Consider the following 19,801-nt stretch of genomic DNA (forward strand, 5'->3'; position numbering starts at 1 on the left):
AGCAAACTGCAAAAGGGCACGAAAGATGTCGCAAGAAGGAGTGAGAGTGGCGTTTGCTGCAGTGTCATGCATAGTCGGGGAAGTGTGGCGGGCGCTAACTGACAGTGCAGCTGTAGCGTCGACCCCACACCCCGGATCGCCATGGCGGATCCCTTCGCCTTTTTTTTTTTTATGTAGAGTCACGAAATAAACGTGTTTTAGTCATGGATATCATTGTGGGAGGCGCTTGCGGAAAGAGTCTGCGGTTCGGAGATCGAGGTCTATCCTTCCACCTTTATCGTATTCCCCGCACGTCCACCGGTCGATTCTCTGGCACTTCTGGATGTGACGCACCATTGCGCAGATATGATTAGTGCGTTCGAACTTCAGATACACTGTTGCATGCCGGGCACGAAACATCCTACGCCAGCTTGCGTGAACGAACTACGTCACAGTCAGGCTGAATTACCATCGAGAAGCGCTTCACCATGATCACCACTCAAGACGCCGAGAAGGATATGTATGAGGCGGATCAGGTTGAGGCTGCAGACGGCGACGAGTCCACGACGCACAATAAGCTTCCTCTAGCGTAGACAGCGCAGGCCGATGTGCCCAAGGAATACTTCAGGAGCAAGCTGTTCATAGGCAGCTTCTTTGTAAGTAGTCCCGCGCTCAAGCAAGGGTGTGCAAATGCTCTCCACGCCATCACCATCAGTGCCATGTCTGGAGTCGGAACGTTTCCCCTCATCTCACCTCTCTAGACCACCATCAATATTGAGCTTCAGCTTGACCCCAACCTCATTTGGGCGGGGTATACATATTCATTCGTATGGCTTCCTGGTTCGCAATACCCAGATGATGCTGATGTTGATAATACCGATAGCATTACGTAGACACCCGGTCCCTTGGAAAGAATGTACATTGTATAGACGCTCCATGCCCTGCTCTGATATCTTCTACTGCATTGTGCGCGTCGTATACCAAACCTACCCATCCTTTAAGACATGCCGATCCAACTGCCTCCCTTCCTTCCCCTAAAGACCACCACCAAAACCAAACTGGCACCATGTATCCCCCATTCCAAATTCTCGCCCTTCTCGCTGCTTTAGCCCCGAGCGCTCAGGCAGCGCCCGTCCATCCCCCCGCTCTTCCCTCATACCTGAATTCTCCTCCCCCTCCCCCTATCCTCGAACACTTCCCGCTCACACCTCGCATCGCGGCTCTGGAGTCGCGCGCCAGTATTCGTCCCGATATCCAACCTCCGAAAACACAGGGCTGGAGCGCGGGACAGATCGCCGTCGTGGTGGTCGGGTGCGTAGCGGTGGCGTGCTTGCTGCCATTGGTGGGGAGGATGTCGCGGTGCTTTTTTGCCCGTGGGAAGCTTGCAGGAAAGGCGGAGCAACGTGGTGCAGATGTGGAGAAGGGGTCAGAGAAGGTGGAACGGGAGATGATGGGAGTGGATGAACGCCAGGTTGAGCACCCGGCGGAGCGCTGGGACTCGGTGGAGTTGATGAGGCCACTAATTGCGCCGGAGATGGCTGCGGGTACGGATCGGGATGAACCGATGGAGGTGGGCCCCTTTGTCATGCATGAAGGAGAGGAGGGAGGATTGGGTGTCCCGGAGAAAGCGCATCTGCGCGATGCTATCTGAGCGCTTGTCAGTTGCAGATGGAATGGGATCGCATATTGATCTGAACTCATCTTAGTTACTACGGTTAGTGTTCGTGATCTCGAGGTCGAGTGCTCAGAGATGGGATGCTAGAATCTAGCATGGTGCCCTTGGACGTTTGTGAAAGGCAATGTGCAACTTTCCCCCAGCTTTCCCTCTCGTACCGCCTCGCGCATTGTAAATGGACCACGCTTTGCCTGCCTCGCAAAGTCTCGCTCTTAATATATCAAGGTATTAGCCTTCCCTTCCCTTCCCTTCTCTTCCCGGCAACCCCTCTCCCTCCATTGCCCACCCAGACTCCCTTCCCCCCCTTCCCGACGCGGAAAAAACCATCACACCAACGCTCCTCGCAGCAGTCTTCCTCACCCACGCCCTCACCGCCGCAAACCCACCCCCCAACTCCACCACAATGACCGGCTTCACATGGCCCAGCCCAGCGAACCGCACCAATAGCACCAAACTCCTGCTCGACTACTCCCATCCAACAGCCATGCGCGAGGCCCTGGACACTTCCACTTCCGCTTCCGCTTCCACCTCCACCCCCGCCTCCCATCATCACACCCATCACCACCTGACCAAGACCGGCAAAGCGCTCATCATCACCGCGATCTGCATCGCGCTGCTCCTCTTCTGCGGCTTGCTCTACTACATGCTGCGTATCCGCACGCTGGGGAAGAAGACTAAGAGGGTGGATGGTCTGGAGGTGAAGCCGCAGGAATGGGGGGAGGAGATGCAGTTGCCGGTTCGGATGTTGACGGCGGAGGAGGTGGAGGGGAAGAAGAAGACGAAGGAGAAGAAGGGTGGCGTTGCTGCAATGCCGCGGGGGACGAAGGAGACGCGGCAGGAGTATGAGGATGTGGATCTTGGAGGTGGAGGGGCGGAGAAGCCGGAGGCTGATGTCCGGCTGTGGTTTATGAAGGAGGGGCGGGGGGTTTGAACGAGGGCATGCGGGGTGGGGATTGTTGGGGGATGGGATAGTGTCTGCTCAGTTGGTAGTGGCCGCTGATAGAGTGGGCGTACTTATCCTGGGTTCTGGATAATTCAAGCGTCAAACATTGAACATTGATTCTACCGTAGTACCCTTTGAATGAGACATGCAAGTGAACTTCCGAATACTTGGAGACGAGTGAGTACACCCCTCGGTGGCATTCCAGGGCCTGAAATTTCTGCCGGGCAATCACATGGGCGATTCGTGAAGACTTCGTACTTCTGCAGGCGGCTTGCACTATGAACGAACGATGTGAGTCCCAACAATGCGAACGCTGAAAATGATATACAATGCACCATTATCCTATATATTAGCACCGCGATACAAACCTACCAATAATCCAGAAACCTACCATAAAGAAAAGTAAACATGCACACGAAGATGCAGCTGCTGCTCGCCGTTGCCATGAGCCTGACGCTCACGCAGGGCCACCCCATGAACATGTCAACGATCTGCCACAACGGCACCAACTCCACTGGGCCCTACATACCCAGTCGTCCCCCGCTGCAAATGGCGCAGCTGAGTGAATCCTACCCACGCACCCAAGCCGAACACAAGTTCAGCAATACCGTCGAGGCGAACGCCTATACCGGCCTCTTGGCAGTCTTCATCGCCATTGCTGTCCTCTTCCCGCTGATCTTCTGCGGTGGCCTTTGGTTCGATCGCCGTCGCGCGAGGAAGCCGGTGGTTGTGGATGACGTTCGAACGGACTATAGCGCATCTACTGATCGGCCGTCCTTCCCTCTGCGTGTCTTTCGCCGTATGCGCCATGGGGACGGGACGAAGCCTAATCTGCCGTACGACCCGAAGACGGACAGCTTTGTGGTGGACGCTCCGGAGGAGACGGACGTGGAGGAGCATAGGTAACGCGAGGAAGATGAGGCGGAGATGACGGTCAACATAGGGATGTCTGAATGCTGAGGAAACTAGAATGGCGTTGTAATTTAAATGAAAGTTTTACTCCTACTTCTGTGTACTTGGGATGTCGTTCTGCGTGAAGGCGCGGAAGAGATAGGTTCGGAAAACTGCACTAGGGCGGTACACAACAAGGGACACTTTATAAGGCACCTGGGCACTTGATACGTGAAGCATGCAGTGATACGAAGTATATTGTGAGCGAATGGTGTGGAGGTTAGAGAGACATTTGGGAAGGACAAGCCTATGGAGCCGTATGACGTCATCGCTTAGCGCCGCTTGTTCTTTAGCGCGTCACTGCATCCTTCCATCCATCAACCCTCTCCTCAGCCCTGCAGGACTCAGCCCTGCAAGAATTCAATAAACCCTCGTGTAACCGCACTGTTTCGGAGACGGCGACCCTGATTGGAAAGGGCCCTTGCGACGCACGAACGACCTCCGAGACACGTATCGCTGTTTGACCAGGTTCCGTCTGCTGAACACCGCCCGTTCGACATAACGCGGACCCGGGTTGCGGGCGCGTCCTATCCGCAGCCTTCGAGGCAAGGCGTCTGCGCGAATACTCGCGCGGAGTCTCTCGGTCCGGCGTCGCTTTCGAGAGGAGCTAAACCGATTTGGCGAGCACGCTCATACCCACCGCGGCACGCCGTCGATATACATGGGAAATCTCTGGCACCTGGGACGAAGTGAGGGAAGAGCTCGAGCACGGGAAGCCCCTTGATGAATAGTTGCTTCGACACGTGGTGAGAGCGGGTGAGGCGTAGGCTGAGCTTCCCACTAGTCCTATGCGGCGAGGAGAGTCTGGCGAATTCGATCCTTCGCGAAGCCTCGCCGAATGAGATACCACGTACAGCTATACTCATAGCTAGAGCACCCGCAGTTCTCTTGGCGAGGCTGCATTCGGCCTTGAGCTGAGTGTGGCTCGGGTTCGTCTGACCATGGAGCTGCAGGCCCCGTCACCCTGCGTCTTCCGAAACAGGAAGGTGCCCTGGCGGCATTCACTGAGTTCCTGGTTGTTGGCACTGTGCCCGCGCCTCTCGAAGGCACCCATTCTCGGTACGCGGAGCGGCTACGGCACTTGGTGAATGCGTGCCTGGTACCGTAGTCTGGGGTCGGTAACCCACACCTCGGAACTGTCGAGTCCAATTATACTCCGTCCCTGCAAGCCACCAACCAGCTGGAACCATGGAGACGCCCGAGTAGTGTCGCTTATGGTTCGAGCGTGACCACTTCAATGAGATGGATACGGCTCGTGATGCTATTCGGAAATGGTAGGGATGCTGAGCTCCTTCCCGTTTCCCAGGCACCAGGCTGCGGTTGGTCGTTCCTTCTCTAAGCTTTCACTCCTCGCCTTAGCGACATCGGAAGACTTCTTCATTCACTAAACATGCCGAAATTCATATTTTCTACTCCACTCTCTGATCCTTCGTCCTCCACCCTCGCGCATCAGCCCCAGGTCAGCTGCGCACACAGAGCACTTCTCGGTAGCGCTTCAGCAACTCCTCTCGAGGACCTACCGTAGGTGGCCGTCGGCAAAGCTCTCCTCGCCTGGCACTAGTACAACATGAAGTTTGCAGCACCGACCGCCGCGGCGGTGGCAATCCTGCTATCTGTCGCTTCAGCCGCGCCCCAGGCGACTCCACGCTCCAGCGGGATGGTATACAGCTTTTCAGATGTAAGCCCCTCCAGTGTTTGCTCGATATGCCTATAGAAGGCTAATACGGTCGGCAGCTAAACCCAACGGCTGATCTCATGTGGACACCCTGCTATGACAACTTGTAGGCCTCCTTCAGATATGCGAGCGCAATCCAATCACTAACCTGTGTACCCAGCACGTGTGCTCTCCTTCAAGTCCCTCTTGATTACGAAGACCTTTCCGTCGGAACCACGAAAGTCGCCATCATCAAGAAGCCGTCAAGCAATGCTTCTGCTGAAGACTTGCTAGTCAACCCTGGAGGGCCCGGTAGCTCTGGCGTCAACCTAGTCCTCAACAACTATGGAACCATCGCCGCTAAGGTTGGCTCTCAATTCAACATCGTCGGCATTGATCCTCGAGGCGTCAATAATAGCGGACCGGACCTCGACTGCTTCCGCGGCTACTCTCCAATCGCGCGGAATGCCTTCTATGCAAATGCATTCGCGGTGCCAGATAACACTTCAGAGTACGGTCTTGCGCGCTCTTTTCAGCTCACTGGTGCCTACGGAGACTGGTGCTCGGGCGTCTATTCTGTCAATGGCACCGCCAAATACGCGAACACTGTCGCAGTCGCTCATGATTTCCTCCACTATATTGAGCTTCGCGAAAAGGGCCTCGGAGGCGACGCTCGAAACGCGAAGCTCTGGTATTACGGCGTCAGCTATGGAACTGTCCTAGGCGCGACTTTCGCCTCTCTCTTCCCGGATCGCATCGCGCGAATGATCCTAGATGGAGTAGTTGACTCCGAGGAATACTACAACGGCAAATGGGACAGCTCGCCTTCAGATACGGATCAGGCTGTGCGTTTTCTGTTCCAGGCGTGCTTTGCCGCTGGGCCAGACAAGTGTGCCTTCCATCAACAGGCAACATCTTCAGAGGAACTGGAGCAGCGCTACCTCGCTATCATGGACTCGCTCAGGAAGTCTCCAATTGCAGTCGGGGACCCACTGTCCGAGACGACCATCGCTTTGGGTCTGATTCCTACAGTCGTCACGTGGCAAGATCTTATGAGCGATACCCTCTCAGTCGCTATCTTGCCTAGGCTTCAGCTTCGCGGTTTCGTGCAGACTCTCGCCGAACTCGAGACGGGCAAAGGAGAGAGGCTAGCGGCTATCATCGATAGCGCAAACATCGCCTCTCCCTACATTGGTGACACTTTCGGTTTGCAAGCAGCCGAGAGACTCATTACTTGCCTAGATGCCAATGGCCGCTCTAAAATCTCCACCATTGATGAGTACCGGGATTATGTGAATTCGCTGGCGAGAACGAGCGAACATGGTGGACTTGCTGTAGCGGGGAATCTTGGCGCCGTCTGCCGCAAACTGGATATCTTACCCCCGAAGAGTCAAGTTTTCGAAGGTACGTTAGCGCAATCACTAGGAGAAGATTAAAGCTTACGTTTTACGCAGGCACGCCGGGTGCAAACAAAACGAGCGTTCCGATTCTTTGGATAGGCAACACGGCCGATCCCATGACGCCCCTCCGCTCTGCAAAGAAAATGGCGTCTCTGTTTCCAGAATCGCGGGTCCTGACCTTCAATACGACCGGCGTAAGTTGTCTCTTCTTCTCTCGAGCTTGGCACCATGACTGACTTACGTTGGAAGCATGCTTCGACCAACACTCCGTCGAAGTGCATCACTTCTTACACTCAGCGCTACATGCTCGATGCATCTCTCCCTCCTCAGGATGCCGTGTGCGAACCGGATGATTATGAGATCCGATGGTAGAGGTAAGATCCCGGGGCTATGGTCGCTCTGAAGGCATCTCTTGCAATGGTACAATACGGAAGCGCTGCAGCTTTCTTGAATGAAGGGGAGATACCCGAGGCATTAGCTGTATTCTGTGGCGATACCCAGAGACAACATATTCACCATTTTCTCAAAACTGTGGGTGTGTATAGACGCCATGTGGAGGGAAACAGATCATTGATTTCAAGTGAGTGACATGCCTCGAAAGGCAGGATATACCGTGAGACGCCCATCCCGAATTAAACAGTGACAGGTGGTCCAACCGAACCCGGAAGCTCGAAAGGACCTATACAGGAATGAAATACACACAACTGCTACCTCCCGGCCACTGCCTCCCAACCATCAGGCCGCACTCTGCCCAGGTTCAGGGTCTCAACTCCCGACATCACTTGCCAGTGGTGTCGGTAGTGGCACCCTGCTCCTTCTTGTTCGCCTCTTGTTCCTGCGTGTATTTGCAGCTGTGGCAGGGCTTGCGGACCCCATCGTCCGGTTCTTTCCGCGCTCTTTTGATGCCGCTGCATTCGCCAGCGCTCAATACGCTGGACTCGGGGCAGGCGAAGGGCATTGGAAAGCCTTCGTGGCCGCAGGAGTGGAACTCGTATTGGTAGAGACACATGCTCGTGGCTGTCGGGTGCGCTGCTGTAAGAGCCCTGGTAACAATTAGCGTAGGGGGCTTCAGGTTGGGGAGTTTTGAATACGTGGATTGTGGTATGGATTGTTGCTTGGAGCTTTCCTGGTGTTTGCTCTTTGCGTTCGCAGTGTTTGTTGGATTTCATACAGTGGACTCTGGATATTGGAGAAGGCTCAAGGGTCGGCTTGGACTGTCGGCGCTGTGATGTTGAAGGAAAGAAGAATAGGGCGAAGATACGTGGAAGCGGGGGCTTTTATACATCGGGGCACGTGACCGTCTGCGACTCGAAGCGGAACGCAATGACGGGAGAGCGCGGCTTGTCGCACGCACCTCCCGTGCCGCACTGAGTCAGGGACTCAGCATGTCGTTGAAATGGCGCGGCGCGAGTAGGACGACGTTCGGCGATAGGGGAGGAGAACGAAGGGTTTGATATTCGGAACTAGGTGCTTCTGTTTTGACAGGCAGGACTAGATCGCAGGCTGTGGAAAGTAGAGCGTGCTCGGTCGTTGAGGAGGTTTGTATGAGATGAAGAAGCGAGTGAGTCACTGTGGTGGATGCTGGCGTCGCACGCCCTTCCGGTCTTCCTCAGCCGCTGCTTGTTGTATGACTCCCAGGGGAGGGATACGTGTGTCAACCCAGAGGGCGGTAGTGAGTATTGAGCTTACAGTATGTGCATACCGGCAGTCTTATTCTCTTCGCTGGAGGACTCTTCGGCTAGGCCTCGAGCTTCAGTGACCTAAAGTCCGAATACCTTAACTGCAGGTTTATCATAGGCTTCGAAGCCCGACCGTTGATTGCTCTCTCGGCGACGGACAGCACTTGTGTGAGTGACTCGTTGTAAAGCGGCTCGGCTTTGGCGGTCTCCCGCTCCAATTACCTCTCCCGCTCCTGAGCGCTTCTCGGACATGTCTAGCGAAAGAGCCTCCCGAGCACTGGCTGTACTAGCGTCCCCTCGCAGGTTCAAGACCGCATATTGCACCATATTATATCTTCTTTCCCGATCCCCATAGCATTCTACGCTCCAATATACCACTCCAACCTTCTACCACGCACCTACTTACTTACCCTATTCCAACATCTCCGCACCAACCTCTTATCCACAAAAGAACCCTAGTCCTACAACCTATCTCATAACGAACCCACGTCGTACCTCCGTAATGCTCCGTCTCCTCCCTATGCCTGAGGTAATTACCACAGTGAAGACGCCACCGAACCCCAGATATTCCTAGAATTTCCGATACAAAGTCCCGCAAAGCCTCCTCTCCTAGGAGAGCAGAACGTTTACAACGAAACCCCTTCTATCTCCAGGACAGACCTCCCCAGCATCCACACCCCATACATCTCTACCTCCACTTCTTTCCTTCCCCATACTTCGACAGAGGCCAAAGATGCATCTTTCCTCCTTGATGCTGCTTCGAAGACTTCGCCGACTTCTTGGTGTTCGCATGCGAGGGCGAAAACCTCCGCTAGCTCTGTGACCGCGATAGCATCAGCCACTCGCTGTGTTACTAGTCACCGCAAAGGCCTTGAGTGCATGGTCTGGTGGCAATGCAGTAGACTTATCTTATCGCTACCACGGGCCTCAAATACAACATGTCTTAGGTTAACGGTTTCGTTTTTCTGGTGTTAAGGGAGGGCTTGGAAGCTGGTGTTGGGGAGAGAACTTTTCAGTGGAAGTGGCAAGTATTGTGACATGATTTCGGGAGCAAAAGGATCAATCCTTCTGCTCTTTCAGTTATGACGCCTATATATATCCGCTAACACATGAGTTGATTGATTGAGAATACGAGAAATATAGCTATACAGTAAAAGTTAGGAATAAGCAATTCCTTGGCATAAAATACGACCATACTTTAAGCAATAAAACCTAAGGCCCCTAATGCTTATTCCTAACTTTTACTGTATAGATGTATGACCCAAGTCACGTGTAGCAGTAACCGTATCCGGCAACATCATGATCCTACGAATTTTAATTAGGCCGTTCGTCGCATTAAAGTACACGACTTCTTCCCAGTCCCACGCTTACTCCGGCTGAACCCCGTCTCCCCAGAAACAGGATCATGTCCTCCCAAGAATCAAATCCCACGGAAGTGAATCTCGAAATCTCCTACACCCGTCTCTCCCCCTCACTCCGCCCTAACGACAATGATCCCTCCCATGCGCCCATCGTCTTCCTCCACGGCATTTCAACCTGCAACAAAGAATTCTCCCGCGTCACCCCCTTCCTCGCCAAGGACTATGATCTTATCCTCGTTGATCTACCCGGGCACTCAGGCTCCAAAAACATCCTCCCTTTCACCATGGACAATGCCATCAGCGCGCTCTCCCATCTCATCTCGACCAAAATCGCAGGCGGCAGGGCGCACATTGTCGGCATGTCGCTGGGCGGCTGCGTAGGCCTGGAGTTTGCGCGCCGACGCCCCGAGCTGGTGCTCAGCCTGTTCTGCACCGGGTGCGCGCCGTTAAGCGGGTACAGGAAATGGTTCATCTCGCGGCCGCGCCTGATGGGCGGGATCGAGATCGCGGCGGGCAAGCTCGCGACCGAGGCGCTGTTCTGGTCCTTTATTGGCGTGGAACCGCTTCCGGGCCTCAGGGAGGAGATGCGGAGGAACCATTCCATGGAGATGCTGGCGGCGGGGTACGGTGCGTGTACTGCGTTGACCCGGGCACGCGTCGCTGAGATACGGGGCGTGAGGGTTGCTATCGTGGCGGGTGGGAAGCGTGATAATGTTGAGGAGACGAGGGAAGCTGGGAAGGTGCTCGCTAACACGAATCCGGAGTGTAAGGCATTAGTGGTGAGAGACGCGGTTCACTTGTGGGACTTACAACTTCCAGAACTGTTCGCCCAAGGCGTGAGAGCCTGGGTCGAAGGAGGGAAAATGCCGAAGGAGTTCGAAGAGCTGAAATAACTAGTGAGAGCCTGAAAGATGGGGAAAGGAGAATATGTTAAAGGTGTTGCCTTTTCTTGCTACTTGAGTACTTTTCCGTGCTGGGGGAAGTAATGCTAGGGGATCAGTGCGGTTCGGTCGGTGGAAGTATCCACATCTTCCGGAGAGGTAAAGCCTCCACTAATGAAACCGCAGCAAGAAAAAGCGCAAGGAAAATCATCCTAACATTGTTCACTTCATTCATTTCCATCTCAAATCTATCAATCCACTATGTAAACGCCATCACGCATCCTCAACGCCCATATCAAACAACAGAAACTCCGCCCTCGCATCCCCCACACTCTCCACCTCAATGCTCCCCGGCCCCGTCACCCCATCCACATACGCGCCATCCCCCTCTCCCAGCACCGTATCCCCGATCCGAATCTTCGCCCCGCCCTCCTTCGGCTGCTTCCGCCCGCTCATAACAACCTGCACGTAAACCTTCCGCGGGCCCTGCGCAACAACCTCATGCACGACCTTCCTGCCGGGCGAGAGAATCGAAGCGTCCATGCTCAGATCGGCCTGGAGCCCAATTGCGCCCTTGCTGTCGCCAAGGCGATCCGCGTACTCCATTACGCGCACAAGCCTGTCCGTCTTCTCCTCGTCGCTCCACATCCTCGTCTCATAGTGCGGCGCGAGCCCGCGCTTATCCGGCTTCGCCCAGATCTGCAGGAAGTGCACTTCCTCCTTCCCATCCCTATTCCATTCCGAGTGCCGGATGCCCGTCCCCGCGCTTGTGAACTGCACCGCCCCGCGCGTCAGGTACTCCAGGTTGCCCATGCTATCCTTGTGCTCGAGCGTGCCGGCGACGATGTAGCTGAAGATCAGGAACTCGGCGTGCGCGTGCGTCCCGAAGCCCGTGGATGGCGCAACGCGGTCTTCGTTGATGACGCGCAGCGGGCCCCAGGACTGGTGCCGCGGCGAGAAGTACGAGGCGAAGGAGAATGTGTGGAAGGAGTAGAGCCAGTCGTGGTCGGCCTGGCCGCGGGCGGACCAGGGCCGCTTGGTGATTTTCATGGCTGTGGAGGGCGTGGTGGTGGACATGGTGCGGATGGAGGAGGGGATTTTGAGGAGGGAGGAGAGCGAGCTGCGGAGGGTGGTGGAGAGCACCAGGGTGACTGCTGGAAGGGTGGTGAGTTTTGCTGCTAGTAGTGTCTTTGTGGAAAGGGAATATGTAGCTGTGCTTGTGGATTGCTGTTTTGTTCTGTCTGGTATTAGAAGAGAGGAGTTTCGGCAAGGCACGAAGACTCGAGCGATCTTTATACTTGTTAGTAGCCTTTGAGGTTAGTGCGAGGATCTCGGAGAGGCTTCCATCGTGAAGCAGTTCTTTGTTGTGCAGCATTTGCAATGGTTGAGTAAGGCTTTGCGGAGCGCGCGATGCTCTCGGGATGGGAGTCGCAGCTTACTGAGCAATGACGAGATTTGATCCTGGTTTATCAGCGATGGCTGATTGGTGGATTAGCGATAGCGCGGAACTAGTCCGCACCTGGACATGCACCTTCATCCCACCCTCTCCAACACAAGATCGCTCCTGGTCGGCACAGTATTTCCTCTTTCGTGGTACTTGCAGGAAGCAAGAAGCTTTGCAAACCCCAGCCAGTGGCCCATCACAGCTCGGAACGACGAAAGAGGCCGCACGTCAACCCAAGACGCCCACCCAACCGCCCCTCATCCCAGAGCATCAGAATAACCACAAGGCGTCCTCTAAGCTAAAAAGATGGCATTAAAGAACTTCAATCCCGACAAGTTCCTCCAAGAATGGTCAGACGAAAAATACGTTCCCAGCCAGCACAACGGGAAGACATTCGAAGAATGCATACGCGCCGCTTTCAACATCCCCGAAAACGATACTTACGTCTACCGCGCACAAGGCGAGACCACTTTGGCGATAACGCAAAAAGCGATTAACGGTAAACGAGCCCATGGCCTGCACAATTGGTATCATGACGAGCATGGAAAACCTGTGGGTGTAACTTTCGTCTTCACCCCCTCCACGCTACCTTGTTTGCTCCTTTCTCCCAAGCACAGTGACCACCTCTAACCTCCCCACAGATCGACCAACCGCATCCATCCCCGGAAGAAATATCAGCATACACCTCACTCTTCTCCCCCTCCACCTCCCCCCCAAAAGCCCTCAAAGCCTTCGCAGCCAACGCCAAATCCAACACCCTCCGCGCCTCCATATCCACCCACCTCCTCTCGCGCTTCCACTACTCCACCCCCACCCCCAGCAGCAGCACATCCCTCCTCCCCTCCCGCAAACCCGCACGCCAGCACACCAACCCCGCCCTCTCCCTCTGGACGCACGCCTGCCACGAGCTCGAGTGGGCCGGCCCGTGGCCCGCCACCACTTACACCACGCACGCGCACCACCTGCTGCCGATCTTCTACCACCACTTCGGCTGCGCAGTGCCCTCGTACGCCGCGCTGCACGTCCTCGCCGCGCTCGCCCAGCCGCCGAAGCCCAGCAAGCAGCCCGTGCGCCCGATCCTCGACATCGGCAGCGGCGGCGGCTACTGGACGCTGCTGCTGCGGCGCTTCCCGCTGCCGCAGGGCGCGCAGTGGAAGCCGCTCGACGTGCGCGCCGTCGACAGCGGCGCGTCGACGTACCGCGTGCGCTGGGTCGCGGACACGGTTGTGCTGGATGGCGTGCGCTATCTGGAGCAGAATGCGGGAGGGAGGGGCTGCGTGCTGCTGCTGGTGTATCCGCCGGCGACGGGCGGGTTTACGGAAAAGGTGTTGCGGGCGTTTGAGGGCGATGCGGTTGTGGTTGCCGGCACGCAGAATGGGAATGGGTTTACGGCGTTTCGGGATCAGGGCGTGGATGAGTGGGTGGAGGGGAATTTGGCGGAATTTGGGCTCACGCTGCGGATGCCGCTGCCGAGTTTTGCGGGGAAGGACGAGGCGCTTTTTGTGTTTCAGCGGAAGAAGGAGTAGGTGATTCGGCACACATAACGACTTTAGCGTTAGAGTCAATGTATAGTTGCTTGGTTGTATACCATACGGTTATCTCTACCTATCCCACCAGCACAGCCTTCCCACCGCCATACTTGCCGTCCGGCCCCTCAAGATGGGCATCCAACACGGCCGTCGTTCCGTTCATCACGCTCTCAATAGCCTCCGGCAATAACTTCGCCAGCTCTTCCGCGGTACTTGCATGCTTGGCCCAAATCTGCCCCCCAGACGCCGCCCTTGCAATCCCCGAGTAATCGGGCGTCGGCGCAAAACTAATATTCAGCTCCTCATTGCTGACCTTGCTCCCCTCGCCATTCGGATGCACAAGCAGCATCGATTTCCGCGGCGCATTCCAGCCCTTGTTGTTCAGCACGATGGTGAGGATGGGGATGTTGTAGCGCTGCGAGATCCAGTACACGGAGCCCGGAATCGCGAAGAGATAGGTGCCGTCGCCGACGATCTGGCAGACAAATTTTTTCTGGCCTTCTGCGTCGGTCGCGAGTTTGATACCCAGTGCGCCTCCGCCGGACCAGCCTAGGCCTCCGCCGCCGCAGTTGATCCATGAGCCAGGGAGGGTGGCTTGGAGTTGGTCGGCAACGAAGGCGGTTTGCGTGACGGCTTCGATGGCCCAGATGGTGTCATTGGGGCACAGTTTCTTGAGTTGCTGGGCGAGATAGGGAGTGCTGAAGTGGCCGTTATCGTCGACTTTTGCTTCGCTGGCGATGATTTCAAGCTTCTTCTTGTGGTATTCTTGGAGGGCGGTCCATCGGTCTGAGAAGAGGTTGCTGGAGAGTTTTTCTTTCAGATTGGCGTTGAGATAGGCGTTTATTTGCGCGAGCGAGGTGGAGGAGTCTGCGCGGTAGCGTTGGAGGGCTTTGATATAGTAGACGGGCATCTGTTGCTTTAGCGGGTCGACGTCGATGTGGAAGACTTTTGCGCCGTCTTTGGGGTGGCATTGTGTGTTGATCCAGGGAACGTCGCAGTCGAGGACGAGGATCACATCGGCGGTCTTGATCTTGGGCTCGACACCGTAGCGCAGGCCAAGCCAGGCGGGATGGTTTGCTGTCGGGCTGTTAGGGAAGGGGTGATACCAGATGTATTGTCAACATACCGGGAAAGCACATGTCGCTGCCGCCGGTGTCGAGCACGCGCAGTCCTTTGACATTGTCCGCCAAATTGACCAGCTCTTGTACCGCATCGTGATTTCTGCCAGAGTAGCCTGCGATTACGAGCGGTTCCTGCGCACTCGCCAACGCCTCCGCAATAGTTTTCACGCCACTTGGTGGCAGCGCTGCGGGCTCGATGGGGTGCCAGTATTCCGTCTCCAATTTATATGGGGTGAGATCCTCTTCCATGGCCTCTCGAGCGCCGCACAGATAGACGGGGCCCTTTGGATCGCTCATCGCAAACGACAAGGCGCGGTTGACCATTTGCTGCACACATATTAGTTTCCTGCCATATGCAATGCTGTGCTCCAACGCACCTTGACGTTCTTGCCCGTCTTGATCTCGGCCGCATACCGGCAGTACTGGGCAACAATCTGCTTTTGGTCGGGCACATCCTGAATCCAGTGTATGTATTCCGTCCTGCTTCCGCGCATCTCTCCCTCTAACGTGAACGGCGACAAGCCGGCGAATATCAGCACGGGCGCACGCCCGCACGACGCGTTGTGCACAGCAGCTCCGAGGCCCTGAGTTCCGACGTCGACGTGTACGATGACGCATTGCGGTTTGTTGGTCAATCGAGCGTAGCCGTCGGCCATGGAGAGGGCGACCATCTGCGCGTGTCAGCGACCGTGTTCGGCGCAAAGAAGGCGCGCAGGCGTACCTCGTTCGGGCAGGTGATGATCTTCGGGAATTGGCCCTTCTTCTCATTTTGGCCTTTGACGATGGCCTCGATGATGCTGGGGTGGTCGGAGCCCAGGTTCACGAAGCAGTGCGTGACGCCCGCCTCCCAGATGGCCTCGAAGAAGGCGAAGGATGCTGTGTAGCTGCTCCCATTAGACAAACGTTTGCTTCCCCGGGGGATAGCAGCTTACACCATGATGCCGGATTTCGGTGTCTCTAGAGCTTCTGAGCAGACTATGGAGGGGGTGGATTGTTAAGTAGGTGCGGAAAGCGCACACAAAGCGGCTCTTGGCCTCGGAATGGCCTCGAGGATATTCATGGCTCCTGCGAGGGCGGAACTGTCGTCTGCCCCACTTGCGCGGGGAAAGCTTGCGTATCAACGACGTTGGTTCGCGTTGATGCCCCTCCGAAGCTGGGGTAGGGAACGAGCTCGGCAGAGGAAAGACGCGGGCGGAAAGCCGCGGTCCAGTCACAGCGCTCAATTCCGAAGCCGATGCCGACAGTGATTCCAAATAGTGAGGTCTGCTGTACGGAGTGGACACGAGTGTGCGAAATCGTACAGAACTGCCCGATGAGGTCAGGAGGGAAGCCGACCTCGGCAGTGTGCTGTGGTACATCGCTCTATGCACGGGCCATTCCACTTTCGGCTGCGGTGCATGCCTCCACGCTCTCCACGTCCTTGCGCTTGGCTCAAGGCCGAGTGTGAGCAATTGTAGGCGGAGAGACACTTCGACGCTCCCACCAGGGAACTGTAACTAGTACTGTAGTGACGTTGAACGTGAGTGGTTCGCTCCTGCCCCGTACCTTGCGCCATCGTCGCAGTCGAGCACGTCAACAGGCTCCCCACACTTATATTCCGACCCGGCTCAACTCTAATTCAACTCCAACTTTCCCTTGTCTCTTTTGTACACCGTCTCATCATGGATTTGCCTCTTCTTCCGGTGCCTGAGGCAGCCCAACCGTTAGAAGGGGCTGCCGCCGTCACAGCACCACCTGAAACGCGTTTCACGATGCGCGCCCCGAACGATTAATAAAAACCCTATGGCTTTCATCTCCTGTGCACACCTCCCCAGCTCCTTTGCGGACTCTTCTTTTCGAGATATTGTACTTTGCTATCCCTCCTAATCTGTCACCATGCGTAGCGTCATCGAATTAGCAATACTGGCCTTCCTCCCATCCGTCATCGCCTCCTCTACGACTTGCACTCTGCCCATTCCATCTTCGCTCTACGTATCCGGGATACCTTCGTGGCAGTCTCAAAACTTCTCCTGCATAGGCTCACCACAAGCCTGGACCGCCAAACCGAGCCCAGGCAAAGGCATAGGCGTCTTCGCGACTAGAATACTGGAACCGGGCGACATCATCCTCCAAGAGCCGCCTATCATTCGCGTCAATCCCCCCGAGTTTCGTGACGGTGCAGCGTATCCGCTGAGTAGCATTGAAACCCTCATCCGGAATGGATTCGAAGCGCTTTCCGAAGACGCCCAAGCCGAAGTCATGGCGCTTCATGCCCACATGACCCCGAAAGACGCCGATAAGCTACTCCCCATTTTTCGAAGTAATGCATACACCATCGAGACGGAGGTTGGCCTCTTTCCCAAAGGAGCACGCATCAATCACTCTTGCCGGCCGAACTCCAGCCAGTTCTGGAACGCAAGAATCGGAAAGCGAGTGGTATACGCCATACGGCGCATTGAGGAGGGCGAAGAGATCTTTGCAACCTACATACCCCTTCTCCACGCCCATGAGGTCCGCCAGAAAAGGCTCGACCAGTTTGGGTTTAAATGCGGCTGCGAAGCATGCGCGCAAGAGCTGGCAGCCCAGGAAGCCAGCGACAAGCGTAGGCAGGATATCCGGAAGGCTTTTCATGATTTCGAACCTCAGCTTACCCTTGCGGTACCCAAGAGCGTTGCTGGAAGAAAGAACGCGGAGAAGAATGCAAAAGCCAGCGTGCAGCTTGCGACTCTGGTTGAAGAGGAGGGACTCGCCGACTATTACCCTCAAGCGTACCGTATCGCCGCCATCAGTCATGCGAGGATAGAAAGGTGGGAGCCTGCCACAATCTGGGCGCACAAAAGCTATCAGTTGAGGGTGATGGCGGATTCGCAGTCGGCGGAGACGCTGGAGATGCACGCCTTAACGGCTCGCTTCATTTCGAGCTGGAACGACGACTTGAGGAACAAATCTATGCGGCAAGCCTGACCTTGATGATTCCGTGCTCTTACCCGGATAACCTCGAACGACCCGGCCATATCGGATGTCCGAGACCTCCGGCGTGAGCTCCGACAACTCTGTATTTCACCAGTTGATTCCCTCAACCGGTACCGATCCGCCGTTGGCATATTGCTCAATGATGTTTTGGGACTCTCGCTCCGAATGGCATTCCTAAGCAACCGGAACGGAAGTGTCCGACTACCGAGCGTATCACAATCGCGCTGTACTGGTTCTGCGCATCGCCAACGGTCGCGTGCGCCTCTGCGTCTCTCATTAAAATTCGTTCTTGTTGAGCTTATTGACTTGTTGAGGAATATATGCTGGAAGCCTACATCATCGCGGTGTTGATGGGTTAGGCGGAACCGAGGGAACCATGGTCTCATACGTGCGCACAGAATGGGCATCGTCTCTACGGATGCTTCCCTAACCAGATTAAGGATGCCAGGGTCTTCGGTCTTCGCTCTCACCAATCTCCGATGTTGTTTGCTCTCCCCGCTTGTTCTGCGTTCTCGCCCGGTTACGCCCTCCCGCCTGCCCATCAGACGACCCAATCGCCACGCGTAGCGAGTGCGAGCATCACTCTCTTGTATCAAGGCTCTTGGCGACGCCAATCAACGAGCTATCAGACGTTGCTTTTCGGTTTTGACGTCACACCGCGAGATCTCGATATGGCATTTGTTTCAAGAGCCGGGGCCAGCTATTTTATGACAAAGGTCGCAGCGCTGACTGACTTTCCGAAACGCCGACATCTTATGCAACATGTCTCGTTGTTAGCTCCATAGCGCAGGGATTTTAGCCGATTCGCCGAAGCAAAGCATTGGCACCTTCAGGCTCTGAACCTATATCACACCGACTTCGTCAGCTTTCATCCTGAGATTCCCCAGGCGTCCTTTCCAGCACATTCCCTCCAGGAACGCACCGGCTCGCACAATCGCAAAAATGGCCAACGCCCGTCTAATAGACGCTGATGATCGCAAGCGCAAAATACCCATGCGCGTTCTTGTCCTGGGCATGTGCCGTACGGGAACCTCCTCCATCGCCGAAGCCCTCACCAAGCTGGGCTACAACCCGCACCACATGACCAGCGTCATGGCAGACCGATCGCAAATCCCTCTCTGGCATGAAGCCGCCAATGTCACCTTCTTGCCTGATTCTGAGCGGCCAACCCACCTGCGCGGCCTTCCGCCTTACGGACGCGCAGAGTTTGACAAGCTGCTGGGCGACTACGACGCCGTTACGGATCTCCCGTCCGCGCTGTTCTGGAAGCAGCTCATCGAGGCCTACCCGGACGCCAAGGTTGTTCTTACGAATCGCAAGTACGAAGACTGGGAGCGTAGCATGAACACGTCTATCTGGATGATGCTGCAGTGGAAGCTCACTACCTTCATCCGTACCTTCAATCTCACCCCAATGGCGCCCATGGTGCGCATGGTGCATACGTTCTTCAAGGTGCACAACGGTAACCACTACAAGCCGCCTGAATCTAAAGCCGCGTACGAACGCCACTACGACAATATCCGCAATTTCGTCCCGAAAGAGAGACTGCTGGAGTTCGGACCGCAGTTTACCTGGGAGCCGCTGTGCGAGTTTCTGGAGCACAAAGTGCCGGAGGAGCCGTATCCGAGGCTGAACGACAGTAAGATGATGCGGGTGAGGCTGGATGACGGGTATAAGATGATGAGCATGTTCGTCTTGCTGAAGGTGGTGCTGCCTGGGGCGGCGGTGGCGGGGCTGGCGGCCGCTTCGTATCTCTGTAGGGACAGTATTTGGGACTATGTGATGAAGTTCCGCCGCGGTTGAGGGCGATGCACAGTCTTCATTCGACACCGATGGTTGCTGTCTCACGTGTCAAGACGTAGCCGGGGAGCATTGCGGGATTGGGTATTGACGATTGTGGCAGGTAGAAAGGAAGAATCGGATAGCATCAACGGCACGGACGATGTATATGACAAGTACTCGCTCCCCTTCCTTTCCATCCATCGTGTCCGCCCGTGTCTTTCCGCCACTTCCTTGCATACAACACCATCAATTCACCTCTCTTTTTACAAAGAATACGTCTCACCACTTCTGTCTTCAAAAGAAATCGAATTTTTCTTCACCATTCTCCGCTGCAAAACCACCACTTCCAATGCCCTGTTCCATGTTGGTCTAACTACTCGCTTCTATACGACTACTCTGCCACTGTCTGGCTAGGTTTCTTTCCGCATCCCGTTCAGCCGGCGTAGATAA

General features: G+C 55.6%; 10 protein-coding genes across 10 annotated transcripts; 8 read left to right on the forward strand and 2 right to left on the reverse strand.

The window, feature by feature from the left end:
• Positions 1-1,045: 1,045 nt before the first annotated feature.
• BU26DRAFT_507959 (uncharacterized protein) lies at positions 1,046-2,585 on the forward strand (the record flags this gene model as incomplete). The annotated part of the gene is made up of 2 exons (XM_033827040.1): positions 1,046-1,549; positions 1,887-2,585. The coding sequence occupies 2 exons, from the start codon at positions 1,046-1,048 to the stop codon at positions 2,583-2,585; spliced, it is 1,203 nt and encodes a 400-aa protein (XP_033680273.1).
• A 353-nt stretch (positions 2,586-2,938) lies between these two features.
• On the forward strand, positions 2,939-3,749 carry BU26DRAFT_521778 (uncharacterized protein). The gene has a single exon (XM_033829621.1). The coding sequence runs from the start codon at positions 3,006-3,008 to the stop codon at positions 3,501-3,503; it is 498 nt and encodes a 165-aa protein (XP_033680274.1). The 5' UTR covers positions 2,939-3,005; the 3' UTR covers positions 3,504-3,749.
• Positions 3,750-4,765: 1,016 nt separating this feature from the next.
• Positions 4,766-7,134, forward strand: BU26DRAFT_66603 (alpha/beta-hydrolase). Its single transcript, XM_033836177.1, has 5 exons — positions 4,766-5,226; positions 5,283-5,329; positions 5,384-6,606; positions 6,657-6,796; positions 6,852-7,134. The coding sequence occupies exons 1-5, from the start codon at positions 5,116-5,118 to the stop codon at positions 6,972-6,974; spliced, it is 1,644 nt and encodes a 547-aa protein (XP_033680275.1). The 5' UTR covers positions 4,766-5,115; the 3' UTR covers positions 6,975-7,134.
• Positions 7,135-7,606: 472 nt separating this feature from the next.
• BU26DRAFT_521780 (uncharacterized protein) lies at positions 7,607-7,926 on the forward strand (the record flags this gene model as incomplete). The annotated part of the gene is made up of 1 exon (XM_033829622.1): positions 7,607-7,926. The coding sequence occupies one exon, from the start codon at positions 7,610-7,612 to the stop codon at positions 7,829-7,831; it is 222 nt and encodes a 73-aa protein (XP_033680276.1). The 3' UTR covers positions 7,832-7,926.
• A 1,631-nt stretch (positions 7,927-9,557) lies between these two features.
• Positions 9,558-10,666, forward strand: BU26DRAFT_66645 (alpha/beta-hydrolase). Its single transcript, XM_033836178.1, has 2 exons — positions 9,558-10,398; positions 10,453-10,666. The coding sequence occupies exons 1-2, from the start codon at positions 9,687-9,689 to the stop codon at positions 10,533-10,535; spliced, it is 795 nt and encodes a 264-aa protein (XP_033680277.1). The 5' UTR covers positions 9,558-9,686; the 3' UTR covers positions 10,536-10,666.
• Positions 10,667-10,736: 70 nt separating this feature from the next.
• On the reverse strand, positions 10,737-11,916 carry BU26DRAFT_521781 (RmlC-like cupin). The gene has a single exon (XM_033829623.1). It carries the CDS (start codon positions 11,598-11,600, stop codon positions 10,797-10,799), a length of 804 nt encoding a protein of 267 aa, XP_033680278.1. The 5' UTR covers positions 11,601-11,916; the 3' UTR covers positions 10,737-10,796.
• Positions 11,917-12,074: 158 nt separating this feature from the next.
• On the forward strand, positions 12,075-13,554 carry BU26DRAFT_521782 (uncharacterized protein). The gene is made up of 2 exons (XM_033829624.1): positions 12,075-12,519; positions 12,609-13,554. The coding sequence occupies exons 1-2, from the start codon at positions 12,274-12,276 to the stop codon at positions 13,491-13,493; spliced, it is 1,131 nt and encodes a 376-aa protein (XP_033680279.1). The 5' UTR covers positions 12,075-12,273; the 3' UTR covers positions 13,494-13,554.
• Positions 13,510-15,923, reverse strand: BU26DRAFT_607574 (thiamine diphosphate-binding protein). Its single transcript, XM_033835770.1, has 5 exons — positions 15,550-15,923; positions 15,339-15,501; positions 14,995-15,288; positions 14,623-14,944; positions 13,510-14,573 (listed from the first exon to the last, which is right to left on the reverse strand). The coding sequence occupies exons 1-5, from the start codon at positions 15,552-15,554 to the stop codon at positions 13,573-13,575; spliced, it is 1,785 nt and encodes a 594-aa protein (XP_033680280.1). The 5' UTR covers positions 15,555-15,923; the 3' UTR covers positions 13,510-13,572.
• Positions 15,924-16,400: 477 nt separating this feature from the next.
• Positions 16,401-17,647, forward strand: BU26DRAFT_66687 (SET domain-containing protein). The gene has a single exon (XM_033836179.1). The coding sequence runs from the start codon at positions 16,493-16,495 to the stop codon at positions 17,558-17,560; it is 1,068 nt and encodes a 355-aa protein (XP_033680281.1). The 5' UTR covers positions 16,401-16,492; the 3' UTR covers positions 17,561-17,647.
• A 569-nt stretch (positions 17,648-18,216) lies between these two features.
• Positions 18,217-19,610, forward strand: BU26DRAFT_66689 (uncharacterized protein). Its single transcript, XM_033836180.1, has one exon. It carries the CDS (start codon positions 18,512-18,514, stop codon positions 19,370-19,372), a length of 861 nt encoding a protein of 286 aa, XP_033680282.1. The 5' UTR covers positions 18,217-18,511; the 3' UTR covers positions 19,373-19,610.
• The last annotated feature ends 191 nt before the right edge of the window (positions 19,611-19,801 follow it).

The sequence above is a fragment of the Trematosphaeria pertusa genome (assembly GCF_010094035.1).
Source record: "Trematosphaeria pertusa strain CBS 122368 unplaced genomic scaffold BU26scaffold_12, whole genome shotgun sequence".
Lineage (NCBI taxonomy): Eukaryota > Fungi > Ascomycota > Dothideomycetes > Pleosporales > Trematosphaeriaceae > Trematosphaeria > Trematosphaeria pertusa.